At 38.7% G+C, this 12,395-nt stretch overlaps 1 protein-coding gene across 2 annotated transcripts; it reads right to left on the bottom strand.

Annotated features, from left to right (window-relative positions):
* Positions 1-2,142: 2,142 nt before the first annotated feature.
* On the bottom strand, positions 2,143-8,575 carry aktip (akt interacting protein). Of its 2 annotated transcripts, none has more exons than XM_088333912.1 (10): positions 8,400-8,575; positions 7,341-7,500; positions 6,357-6,565; positions 6,209-6,273; positions 6,021-6,121; positions 5,130-5,218; positions 4,967-5,065; positions 3,557-3,664; positions 3,420-3,480; positions 2,143-2,996 (listed from the first exon to the last, which is right to left on the bottom strand). In XM_088333912.1, the coding sequence occupies exons 2-10, from the start codon at positions 7,386-7,388 to the stop codon at positions 2,889-2,891; spliced, it is 888 nt and encodes a 295-aa protein (XP_088190038.1). In that variant the 5' UTR covers positions 7,389-7,500; positions 8,400-8,575; the 3' UTR covers positions 2,143-2,888. The 2 variants fall into 2 exon arrangements, with proteins under 2 accessions (XP_088190038.1, XP_088190039.1); XM_088333913.1 differs by having other exon boundaries at positions 8,443-8,575.
* Positions 8,576-12,395: the final 3,820 nt, after the last annotated feature.

Below are 12,395 nucleotides of genomic sequence, written 5' to 3'. Positions count from 1 at the left end.
CCACAACGACAAAATACAACTAAAGTACGAAAAGCCTTTAGCTGGTACAAAATGCTGCAGCGAGGCTTTTAACTAAGACAAGAAAGTTTGATCACATTACCCCGATTTTAGCTAACCTGCACTGGCTACCTGTTAGGGTAAGATGTGATTTTAAGGTTCTCTTGGTATTATACAAAATCATGCATGGACTTGCTCCCTCATCTTTCAGATTTATTTTCCCCTATGTGTGTACTGAAAAAGCTAGTCTACTAGTGATCCCAAGAGCATAGAGATCTGCAGGTTCGAGAGCGTTCTCCATTCGGGCCCCGGTGCTTTGGAATGCTCTTCCCCCTGAGATTCGATCTGCAACCTGTGGAAATGTTTAAATCTATGCTTACAACACACTTCTTCTCTATAGCATATAAATAATTTACATTTTATGTTGATAATATGTGTATTATTTGCTCTCATGTAGGTTTTAGATGAGGGGATTGTGTCATAAAAGTCTGTAATAATAGTTTGCAATAATCTTTGATCCCGTGCAGCTCTTTGAGACTCTTTGTGATTAAGGGCTATACAAATAAACATGACTTGACTTGAAAGGACACACAGTGACAATGGAGACAATGTTGGCACCAAAAAAGTTAACGACTCTTGGGGGCCCTCTGGTGGTTGTGGGGCCCTAAGCAGCCGTTTAGCCCGCTTATGCCTTTGGCCGCGTCAGCTCCGTGAATAACCTTTCATATGACTGGAGAGTGCAACCTCCCATTGAGAAGAGTTGAATCTCTTTTTTGCATACTTTGCTGCATGCAGCAAGGGGATTTGTTCCACATTTTGGCCATATTTTATATTTTCCGGGCAGCATGGCGGTGCAGTGGTCAGCACGTGTGTGGCACCGTTCTGAGGTCAGGAGATTGAACCTCGTGTGTGGAGTTTGCATGTTCTCCCCGTGCTGAAGTGGATTTCCTCCGGGCACTTCGGTTTCCACCTCCATCCCAAAAACAAGCATGGCAAATTAATTGGCAGGTACAAATTGTCCCTAGGTGTGAATGAAGGAGCGAATTGTCCATCTCGGGTTGCTCTGCGACTGGCTGACAACCAGTTCAGGGTGACCCCTGCCCACTGCCCAAAGATAGCTTGGATGGGCTCTAGCACCCCCGCAACCCTACTGAGGATAAGCGGTGCAGATAATTGATGGATGGATGATTTTTGCCACTTTCGAGCCGTCGTTCATTATCATGGCATTTTGGTCAGTAACACCTATCCTCTTGGGCATGACACATAGGGGGCAATGATCCTTCACACAAGTATGCCATAAAAACTAATGCCGGTTGGCGTTAATCACGAGGGAAGAAGAAATGCAATGGCAAAGCCAAGTCACCAGAGCAGGCATGTCGGCGTCATTCCTAAGATGTCTCGTCTTTTTTTATTCAATGTGTTTATTGTGTCAGACTACCAAGAAACATGGCAACAATTTCAAACATTTAGAAGCACTTCACCCAAAGCACTCAAGCAATTTTCAAGCATTAAAATCAAGCATTTTCAAGGATTTCAAGCACCTGTACAAACCCTGATCATACAGATATATTCACATTTGGCCTAAATAATCAATTTATGATTCAACATAAACTGTGCAATCTAAAAAATTTCATAGTTACATCATTTCATTTAGTTCAACTTGATCTGCAACCTCAGTGGAAATGTTGAAATCAAAGTTTAAAACACACCTATATTCTAAAGCTTAAAAATGACTTATATTTCATGTTGATATCTGTGTATTATTCGTTATTTCAACATCCATTGCTGCCTGGTTATCCTGGAAGGGGAATTACCTTATGTGCGGTCCCTTCTCAAGGTTTCATTTTCCTCAAGTTGAGGTTTTTGAGTTTTCCCATGCCCTCGTGTAGGTTTTAGATCAGGGATGCTGTAATAATAGTATTGAGTGGTTTGCAGTGGTCTGTGCAGCCCTTTGAGACTCTTTGTGATTAAGGCTATACAAATAAACATGACTTAACTCCAGACAACTGAAACCTACAAAATAGAGGAATTAGCTACAGGGAGTAAGAATAGCACAGAAAAATTTTATTTCTATTCGTTTCGACCCTTCAATCCAGAAGTAGAAATGTATATTTAGCAACACACCAATTAAAATCAGGACAGCAATAGGGTATAAAATCCACATTTTTATTATTGTCTCAGAAAAGCATTGACATACCATGTCATCTTACGCAATAAGTGGGTTACAATAGTGTTTCTGATGTAAATTATCAGAACAAAAAATTGATTTGGATGCAAAATTTTCAAAAATGTTTTTGTAACGAGACCCAGCATCTTCAATAAGCACCAATCATAATTTAAAAAAAAAAAAGTTCACAACATTGTAATGTATTTAAAAAAAAAGGAACCTTTGGGGTCGTGTGTGATATCTTAAGACGAAAAGAAAAAGCCCAAAAACGATTTGTCTAATAATCTCTTATTTACAGATCAAACCTCTAATAAGCAGGCCCAGAAATATGTTTGCTGTGAAAAGAGGTTGACAGTTTGCAGGTCTGTTCTTTGCTCAGCTGTGATTGACATTCATGGTGTGATGAACAAAAACACTCCTGAGGTGAGAGATCATGACATCCACGACACTCTTTTTGGACTTGAAGATGAAGATTTATGACCATGGAGCCTGGTCATCATGTGTGCATGGAGCCTGGAAAACACAAGAATGTCTAGCTTCTACATTGAAGACATCCATTAGTCATCTTTGCTTCAAAAACTGTAGATGGGGGGGAGAAAAAGCTGTAAGTGGGAAAAGCTTTTAAAGCTGAGCATTTATCCATAAAGTTCTTATTCGAGGATCCGGTTTGCAAATATAGCCATGTGTGCGCCACCCGGGAGTTTCTAGGTGCAAGCGTGGTTTTTCAACTCCGAGGGGGACTTTCGTCTTTGCTGAAGGGCTGCGTGGACCCGGGTTTGACCCAGGACAAGCCAGAACCTTGCGTTCCCTTGTGGTGGTCCTCAGGTCGTCTCTAGAGCAAATGACGATTATTATTACATCATACACAGATATGCCGTATTTTCCAGACTATAAGGCGCAACCAAAAACCCCAAATTCACCAGACGTTTTAACATACGCCTTAAAATCCACTGCGCATAATATGCAAATTCATTGGAAATACATTACCATATTTATGCAATTATTGCCTTATAGTCCAGTGCACCTTAAGTATTTAAAAAAAAAAAAAAAAAAACCAGACAATTTTTTGGGGGGGGGTTACTCTTTTTTTCTAGATCAGGGTTTGGTGCAATGGTAGCCTGTGCAGCCCTCTCAGACTTCTTGTGATTAAGGGCACCATTACTTGACTTTTTTGTCATCGTCTTCTTATTTTAAGGGTTCTTTCATGAATGAGATGAAAGTGAATTAAAAGTACAAAACTCTGTGATGAACTCACTTTGTATGATAACATTCGTTCTTTCGCTTCCTCGTGAACAGCCGGGTTCCACGGAGAAAAGCTGCAACATATTTGTAAGCGACATCATTTCTTAGGAACTCAACTTTAACCGAATGCGAGAGACTACGCCCTCTTACCTTATTGCGTAGGGATCATCTATCTTGGGTGGGTCAAAAAGACGACTGTTGCATAGTTTTACACTGTCAACCACCTTGCTCTTGAATAGCTGCACGTCCTTTTCATACCTGAAGGGGAATACAACAAATGTGAGATTAATATGCTAATACTTGGCATTTCTTAGAGAGCAGGTAGACTCTTTACAGTAGGCTGCATTAACGTTGCATAAGCCTAATCATTTTAACACTTACTGATTTTTTTATTATCCATTAACTATCCTAACCTTACTAAAAACAGGAAAGTGTTTCCAAATGCGGTCACCTTTTTATTAACTTGAGTAGTTTATTAACTGAAAAGCGTGTTCAACCCAGAAACGTTTTTTTAAAATCTTTTAGTTTTTAGGTAACTTTAGCATTTATTCATCTTTATACTTACCTTGCTTTTAGTTTTGGAATTTTCAAACACATTCAATCTGATAATTATAACAATTTGACACTTCAAGATATTCTTTATTTTTTTAATTCATGGCACTATAGTCTACCGAACATAACTAATATTATAATAGCACTATTATCATCATCGGTTTTACTGCCATTAATCCTTTTCGCCTGTTGTTGTTTTTTTTTTTTTTTTTTTTTAAATGTTGTAATATAATAATTTGCATGTACATATTTATTCGAACAGTCGTTTTAACCCGGCAGTATCAAAAAGAGTATAAAGCATTGAATATTATTGTGAACTTGAACATTTCAGACTTTTTACCATTTTCATGCTACACTAACAAAAAAATCCCAAAAAGCGGGGATGAGCATGAAGTATCTTTACCAATCACGCATCCTACTATTTAATGTGTTCCGCCCCGAACAGCTTTGCCAAAAGTACGATAATACATACCTGTCAACCTCCACGGCTCCATGCCCGTACAAACTGTCGTATTTTCCCTTACAAAATAATCTTACACCATATTTTTTTTTTCGGAATGATGCATGATGGGAAATCCCTAGGCGGCAGACGCATGCGCACAATAGCATCAAACCGCTCGCTTCATTTGCAACGAAAAAAACCCCGATACAGAGATAGAAGCTACCGCGGCGAACTTATTAGACTTTATTGATTTGCCGTTTTGTGATGTTTACAGGATGGTACCCATAATTGACAAATTTGCGTTTTTCCATACAGATTTTCTTGTATGTTGTACATGTCTTAAAATGCATAGTAAACGTACTTTGTATGGCAAAAACGTACAGGTTGACGGGTATGATAATAGCAAATAAGACACGCTGAAAAAAAAAAAACATACCTAATAGACAATACAATCTACTTTCAACTTTTTAAGGACACCTTTAGAGAATTGAATTCACATGTGTAAGCGCAACCATCCAATGGATGCATTTGAATTTCAAATCATGACAAAAACAGTGGACACTCACAGTACAGCAGCTTCTGGGTTGAGAGGTTCCGAGGTGTTTATCTTGTAGAAAACGGTACGTGCATACATGAGGACTTGCCAGATGTGGTTATGATTCCGCCTAATATACCAAAATATCACAATGACACTTCGCTATTAAATGTGTCAATTGCATGTATGCTCACCTCCATTTGGTGAAAGCTCTTTTGACGTCAAGCTCGCCAGAAACTGGATCGACAAGCGGGTGGAAGACTGGCATGTCAAAAATTAATTTCTGGAAAACCAGAACAAGATTATTCTATAAACAATAGTATGGGGTTATTGATACATAGCCAATGGCTTAATTCACACACACATAGACCAACATCAAAATTTTAAAGGTACCTCTTGCTTTTTACAGATAGTCGCCAATGTACAGATTTAATTTGAAATAAATTAAATTTAGATTGCATTAAAAAACAAAGAGCAGCAACAAGAGCATTTTAGATAAGACTATTCGAATATTAATGATTTGGAATGTATAGGTGAGTAGTAAAAATATGAGAGTCACTCTATATGTGTTGTACATCGCACAACACATGTGTCAAACTCATGGCCTGTGCACAGCGTAGCAACAAGATGCCATACAAACATGGTGGCACCTTCTAGGTAGGGATTCCACTATGTAAAATAAATAGAAATTACATGACCTAGGATTTTATTTTGAATATGAATTAACATTGTTTTGATACTTCATCTACTTTTGCCTAGATAGAAAAATCAATGTTTTCTGTACCACTAGGAGGCCCCAAATATTACACACTGTTCCTTTAGAGATGCTTTACTTCCTTTCGATAATAGATATGAAATCTAGCAGCAAAATTACCATATTCAGGGAGATTTTCACTAAAAAATAAATATCAGAGAAAGAAAATGTATTTTTCTACCATGTGGCCTCTGAGCTAAAATGAGTGAAAGGTACAACATCATAATCACTGGTTTTACGTGTTTATATGGGAACCCCTCACATGCAACAAATCAATAAGAATCCATTCATGTTTATTTTCTTTTAAAAAAATTATTCAAATATTACTCACTGGACATTCGCCATCTGGGTAGTTATCAGGAATATACACAGTGAACTTGAAGACTCCATCCTGATACAAGCCGTGTCTGATGAATATGACTCCAAACCACACTAAACAGGAACAAAATCTTGAACTTAGAGCAATTTTTCTTCAAAGCTGCATTTTAAACATTCCTGAACATTTATGTGCATACTTACCAAGTGCTGATTTGTAAGATGGCTGCACATAAATTCCAGGGAGTTTCTGCTTGATCACGAGTGTGCTGTACATCACATGAAAAGCAAATTAATTCAAAATCCACCTGAACCAAACAATTACTTCTCACATGCTGACATAGCAACTTACAACTCTGCGAGCAGGGAGTATTCCAAGTAAAAAGGGCCGTATGGTGCGTGTGGCCCATTTGTGGAGTGTGCGGGGCTTCCCAAGGACGTGGGCCTGTTGACACCGACTGCATTCTTGGGGATGTTTGGAAGCTGCTTCTTGACAAAGGGCACCCGGGGAGGAGTATTTTTCTGGTCGCCCTGTCCACCCTGGTCCTCGCTTTCAGGTCTCTGAAATGTAACATCAGTGACATCTCAGCATCAGATGAAAGCTTAGTGTAAACTACGAGAAGATTCCAGCAACATAATGAGCTTACAATTTATCATATACATGAACATAACCTAGTATGGTATTGATTTTGCACTACAAGCTTATACTTTTCACATTTTTTTTTCAATTTCAATCATGTTTCAACAAACATCTCATCACAAAATAAACAGATCACCTCAAAAGAAAAATGGATGATGGTCCGAATCTAAAGGCTTTTAAGAGACCCATCCAAAACCAATTATTTAAGCTATATTAAGCTGTATTATAATTGATCACATTATAAGTCATTTATTAGTACATCTAGAAATGATCACCTTGTTTGAATCAGAGTATACCTTTACAGTTTGAGGTCCCCTCCATCGTTGTTCTACTTACTCTTTAACAATACAAAGTGTAAATCCTGAGACAAATAGGCATGTTTTAATATAAATATTAAAGGAAAGATGAAAGTAAAATTACAATTAATTAAGACTCTGGAGGAAGACTGGAAATTTGATTCATTGGTGTACAATCGTAGCAGTTAATGGTTGATGGCGTGCATGAAATAACTTTTCCATGAGGTGGTGACTACAAATCTGACACCTGTATGAGAAAGTCACAGCTTCATAACAAGTTAAGCCTGCTCTTGTTTCAACACCACTCACAACAGTACAAGCTCAAATTTTCTGTAGTGCAATGCTAAATATGAGGTCCATTTGGATAAACACAGATGATAAACGTGACTCGTCTCCTTACCTTACGACTTGTACTGGCAGACATGCTCCAGAAGGGGTTCAAGTTCATAACTCATGTAGAAGTTCCGTTGTGTGTCCCCCTTAGGATTTCTTTAAGTAGGCCCCATGACAGGTGTTGGGTCAGGCCATTCAGGGGGAATAATTCACGACGTTCCGTTTATCTGGAATCGTACTCAAGTTCAATTGTTTGGTATTAAACATCATATTTAACTCAAATGATCAGAATCATTATGTATTACTCCATGTCATTGCAATTGACTATGTTCCGCTCACCCAAAATACCTTTTGGTAGCAACAATAAAATTCAAGTCATGTTTAAATTGCTTTGTTTTGGACAATAACAGACCCGTATGTCACATCAATGAGATCGTTTTTGTTAATAGTTATTTTTAGTGGAAACATCATTTTGAAACGTGGCTTTCCCGGCTCCTATGTGTTATATGTCGAAGTGTCCTTGGGCAAGACACTGAATCCCTAATGCCCCCAATAAGCACGTAGGCGCCTTTGCATGGCTGACTCCCTATTAGTGTGTGAGTGTGTGTGTGAATGGGTAAGTGTGAAGCACATTGTAAAGCACTTTGGGAGGTCTTCATTGACTTGAAAATCGCTATATACATGCAGACCATTTACCATTTTTACTTGGTGGCGTGCAGTGAAATCTCTTATGATGAAAAATGTGTTCACCACGGCTCAGTAAAAGACAGATGTAAAATGTATCTGATTAATTGAGCACATCAACGGTGTTTTATCAGTGCCACTTTACTTACGCGTATTACATTCCTTTTAGCAAGTAATGTTAATGGAAGATGTTAGCTACCGAACACTAAAACGGTCATTCGCCTAGCAGGCAACGTGCATAACTTCTTATCCGTAGTTTTGAATTACATTTTCATGCTATATTTAATTTCCAAACACGTATTAAATGACCTGGGCAGCTTTCTAAACAATCTGACGTAACCTCACCTGCTTCTCCCTTGGCCCAACCTTTAGCATTAGCATAAGTACATTCAGCGTCGATGACAACTCGTACAACACACGAATTAGACCCTAAAATACTCACCAGGCTATTTAAAGATGCGCAGTGTCTTAAACAAAACGTTTACCTCGATTCGTGTGGGGTTAAATGCTTAGCTGCTCGCCATTTTCTAGGGTGTAAACACGGCTAAGCTAGCTAGGGGGTTTGTAGCTAAACACTTTGACAGCCGCAGCTCAATCTAACACCGAGAGGGTGGGCGTTTCTAGGCGCGACTGAGGTTTCTCATTGGTCAATGGAGATTTTATTTTGGAGTTTGATTGGCTTGTACGTGGCATGGAAAGAGAGAAATAAGAGAAAGCCTTGGTTTTGGACAAGAGCGACGACGTGTGGATAAAACTTGTAAAAGCAGCAGCTCACACTTACGTTACGCATGGTAAATGTACCAGTTGTTTACCAGGGTTCAATTTGTATTGTTAGAGTGGTTTATCTCCTCTTGTGTTCTTCCAACAATGGACAGAGTAAAAGGGAACAAAATGTTCTTAAGTTTTGGTGGGAAAATAGCTTACATGGGTTTACACTGTCACTCTCACATATTCCTTTTGGAGTAATGCAAAAAAGGTAGGAGTAAAATACGTTTTCAGTCCAGACAATAATAAAATAAAATAATTGGCTCATAAAATTGAAGAAAATATTTAACTAATAAATAAATAAACAGTGTTAAATAATATTTACACTAATCAGGTTATCTCTTCACTCTGAACTATTTGGTGTTGAAATTTAAAAACACCAAGGGTGTGAATATTTACCTAGTGAAGAACTTGACTACCTCTCCTTAGCGCAGTTTAGTGTAAAATGAACTCATAAAATGTCATTATACGTACAGTGTGCATTTGACACTCTATAGAAATGAATATAGGTTCACTGGTAGTATTAAATGTACGATTGAGGTGTTGGATTAATACTGGTTATTTTATAATCTGCTGCACCAAGAAAAGTGTTATATAATTGTGAGTGTGGATAACTCCAGAGAGTTTTCTATTTCGGTTCATGCTGTATTTACATGTGATAAAAATAAAGGAAAGCAAATGGCCAACCAGCTGTCTGCTGGGACAGTTGCCAAATGCCAAGACATCACATTACGTTTAGGAAGTTAATTTTGTCAGACAAATGTCATGGGTAAGTTAAAATTGGAGAAGACATTTTCTTTGCAAATATAAGTGTAAATGGTCTGCAATTATATAGTGACAATTACAATGAAGACCTTCCAAAGATACATATAACACAGAGGAGCAGGGAATCAAACCTGCGACCTTTTGACCCCAGAATGAGCACTTTACCTCCTGAGCTACTGCCACCCCATACTACAGATTACTTAGCAAAACCATTGCTGTTGTGGCATGTCAAGTCAATTCAAGTCATGTTTATTTGCATAGCCCTTAATCACGAGGCGTCTCAAAGGGCTGCACAAACGATACAAAGACAATCAACCGTACATCAACATGGTAAGAATAATGGTCATAATAGAATATCCGGTTGATATGTCTTTTTTTATTTTTAATTGTCGTTTCATTTTTATTCAGGCTTTCATTTTCCAGCCCCGCATCCTCTCGGTGGTTGCAGGGTTAGTTTTACTATATATATATATATATATATACTGGACTGTCTCAGAAAATTAGAATATTGTGATAAAGTTCTTTATTTTCTGTAATGCAATAAAAAAAACAAAAATGTCATACATTCTGGATTCATTACACATCAACTGAACTATTTCAAGCCTTTTATGATTTGAATATTGCTGATTTTGGCTTACAGCTGAAAAAAACTCAAAAATCCTATCTCAAAATATTAGAATACTTCCTCAGACCAAGTAAAAAAATAATTTTATAACAGCAAAACTAAATCAAACATTTGAAAATGTCCATTGATGCACTCAGTACTTGGTTGGGAATCCTTTTGCACGGATTACTGCATCAATCCGGCGTGGCATGGAGGCAATCAGCCTGTGGCATTGCTGAGGTGTTATTGATGCCCAGGATGCTTCGATAGCGGCCTTCAGCTCATTTGCATTTGTAGGTCTGGTGTTTTTCATCTTCTTCTTAACTATACCCCACAAATTCTCAATGGGGTTCAGGTCAGGGGAATTAGCAGGCCAATCAAGGACAGTGATGCCATGGTCAGTGCACCAGTTACTGGTGGTTTTGGCACTGTGGGCAGGTGCCAGATCATGCTGGAAAATGAAATCCTCATCTCCATAGAGCTTTTCAGCAGATGGAAGCATGTAGTGCTCTAAAATCTCTTGGTACACAGTTGCATTTACTCTGGACTTGATGAAACACAGTGGACCAACACCAGCAGCTGACATGGCTCCCCAAACCATTGCTGACTGTGGGAACTTCACACTGGATTTCAAGCAACTTGGATTTTGCTCTTCTCCAGCCTTTCTCCAGACTCTGGCGCCTTGACTTCCAAATGAAATGCAAAACTTGCTTTTGTCTGAAAAGAGGACTTTGGACCACTCTGCAACTGTCCAGTGCTTCTTCTCCATAGCCCAAGTCAGACGCTTCTTCCGTTGTCTTGAGTTCAGAAGTGGCTTGACCATGGGAATACGGCTATTGTAGCCCATTTCCCGGACACGTCTGTGAACTGTGGCTTTTGATACCTGGACTCCAGCTTCAGCCCACTGTCTTTGAAGCTCCCCCAAATTCTGGAAGCGGCTCTTCTTCACAATTTTGTTAAGGCTGCGGACATCTCTCTTGGTTGTGCAGCGTTTCCGGCCACATTTTTCCCTTCCAACAGACTTTTTGTGGATATGCTTTGAAACTGCACTCTGTGAACAGCCTGCTCTTTGAGAAATTTCTTTTTGTGTCTTACCCTCCTGATGGAGGGTATCAATGATGGTCCTCTGGACAGCAGACAGATCAGCAGTCTTCCCCATACTTGTGATTTAGTTTACTGAACCAAGCTGAGTGTTTTTAAGGCTCAGGAAACCCTCGCAAGGTGTTTCGAGTTAATTAGATGATTCAGGTGATTAGTTGAATAGCCTACTTGTATACTTTTTCATGATATTCTAATATTTTGAGATAGGATTTTTGAGTTTTCTTAAGCTGTAAGCCAAATTCAGCAATATTCAAATAATAAAAGGCTTGAAATAGTTCAGTTGATGTGTAATGAGTCCAGAATGTATGACATTTTTGTTTTTTTATTGGCATTACAGAAAATAAAGAACTTTATCACAATATTCTAATTTTCTGAGACAGTCCAGTATATATATATATATATATATATATATATATATATATATATATATTTTTTTTTTTTATATATATATAATAATAAATAATAATAATAATTTCCTTGTATTGTCATTCTGTGTAACAATGTACACAGAACGAAATGTCGATTGCACCTGACCCGTTGTAGCGAGCCGATGCAGCCGCAGCCAACAGAGGGCGCCGCCGACCACTTTTTAAGTCTTAGGAATGACTCGGCCGGGGCGCGAACCACCGACCTCCCAGTCTCAAAGCGGGCGCCTTACCATCTAGGCTACTGAGCTGGTATGGGCAGGGGAGACCCTGAACTGGTTGCCAGCCAGTCGCAGGGCCACAGGCAGGGACAGACAATTCACTTGCTCATTCACACCTATGGATCAAGGAGGTCTTCATTGCATGTTTTTAGAATGTAGTGGGAGTTATGCTAGCCCCTAACATACCAGCCTCAACCATTATGATTTGATGGTAATGATAAACATACAGTATGTGGGGGAGGTAGAACTGGTGTGGAAGTGAAAATGACACAGATAGACAGATAAATGAATTAAAACATGAATGAATAAAGATTTGACAAATTGTTTGGTATTGTTTGATTTGGTCCTCGGGGGTCACTCCAACTTGCAAAAGTCACACAAGGAACCCCTTTGTTTATTATTGAAATTCAAGGTGGTGATGAAGGGAAGTAATTGACAGGGATTTATCTGTGGCTTAGCAGGGAGTTAGCATGAGTTAAAAGTTATCAGGTTGAAAACCAGTTGTGTTTGACCGACAATCTGAGGATAGTGCTGTTAGATTCTATTTATGGCTGTTT

Source organism: Urocampus carinirostris, chromosome 4 (genome assembly GCF_059441175.1).
Source record: "Urocampus carinirostris isolate Australia breed hairy pipefish chromosome 4, RoL_Ucar_1.0, whole genome shotgun sequence".
In the NCBI taxonomy this organism is placed as follows: Eukaryota; Metazoa; Chordata; class Actinopteri; order Syngnathiformes; family Syngnathidae; genus Urocampus; species Urocampus carinirostris.
Note: the sequence above shows the minus strand (reverse complement) of the source record. Positions and strands in the feature narration are given on the sequence as shown.

What these genes read in the sequence shown, in the direction of transcription:
- aktip (XM_088333912.1), bottom strand. Translation starts at nt 7,388, where the DNA reads ATGAACTTGAACCCCTTCTGGAGCATGTCTGCCAGTACAAGTCGTAAG. An exon ending in TACTCCCTGCTCGCAGAGTT is followed by an intron (nt 6,274 to 6,356) that starts GTAAGTTGCTAT and finishes TGTGATGTACAG; the next exon opens with CACACTCGTGATCAAGCAGA. An exon ending in ACCCAGATGGCGAATGTCCA is followed by an intron (nt 5,219 to 6,020) that starts GTGAGTAATATT and finishes CTGGTTTTCCAG; the next exon opens with AAATTAATTTTTGACATGCC.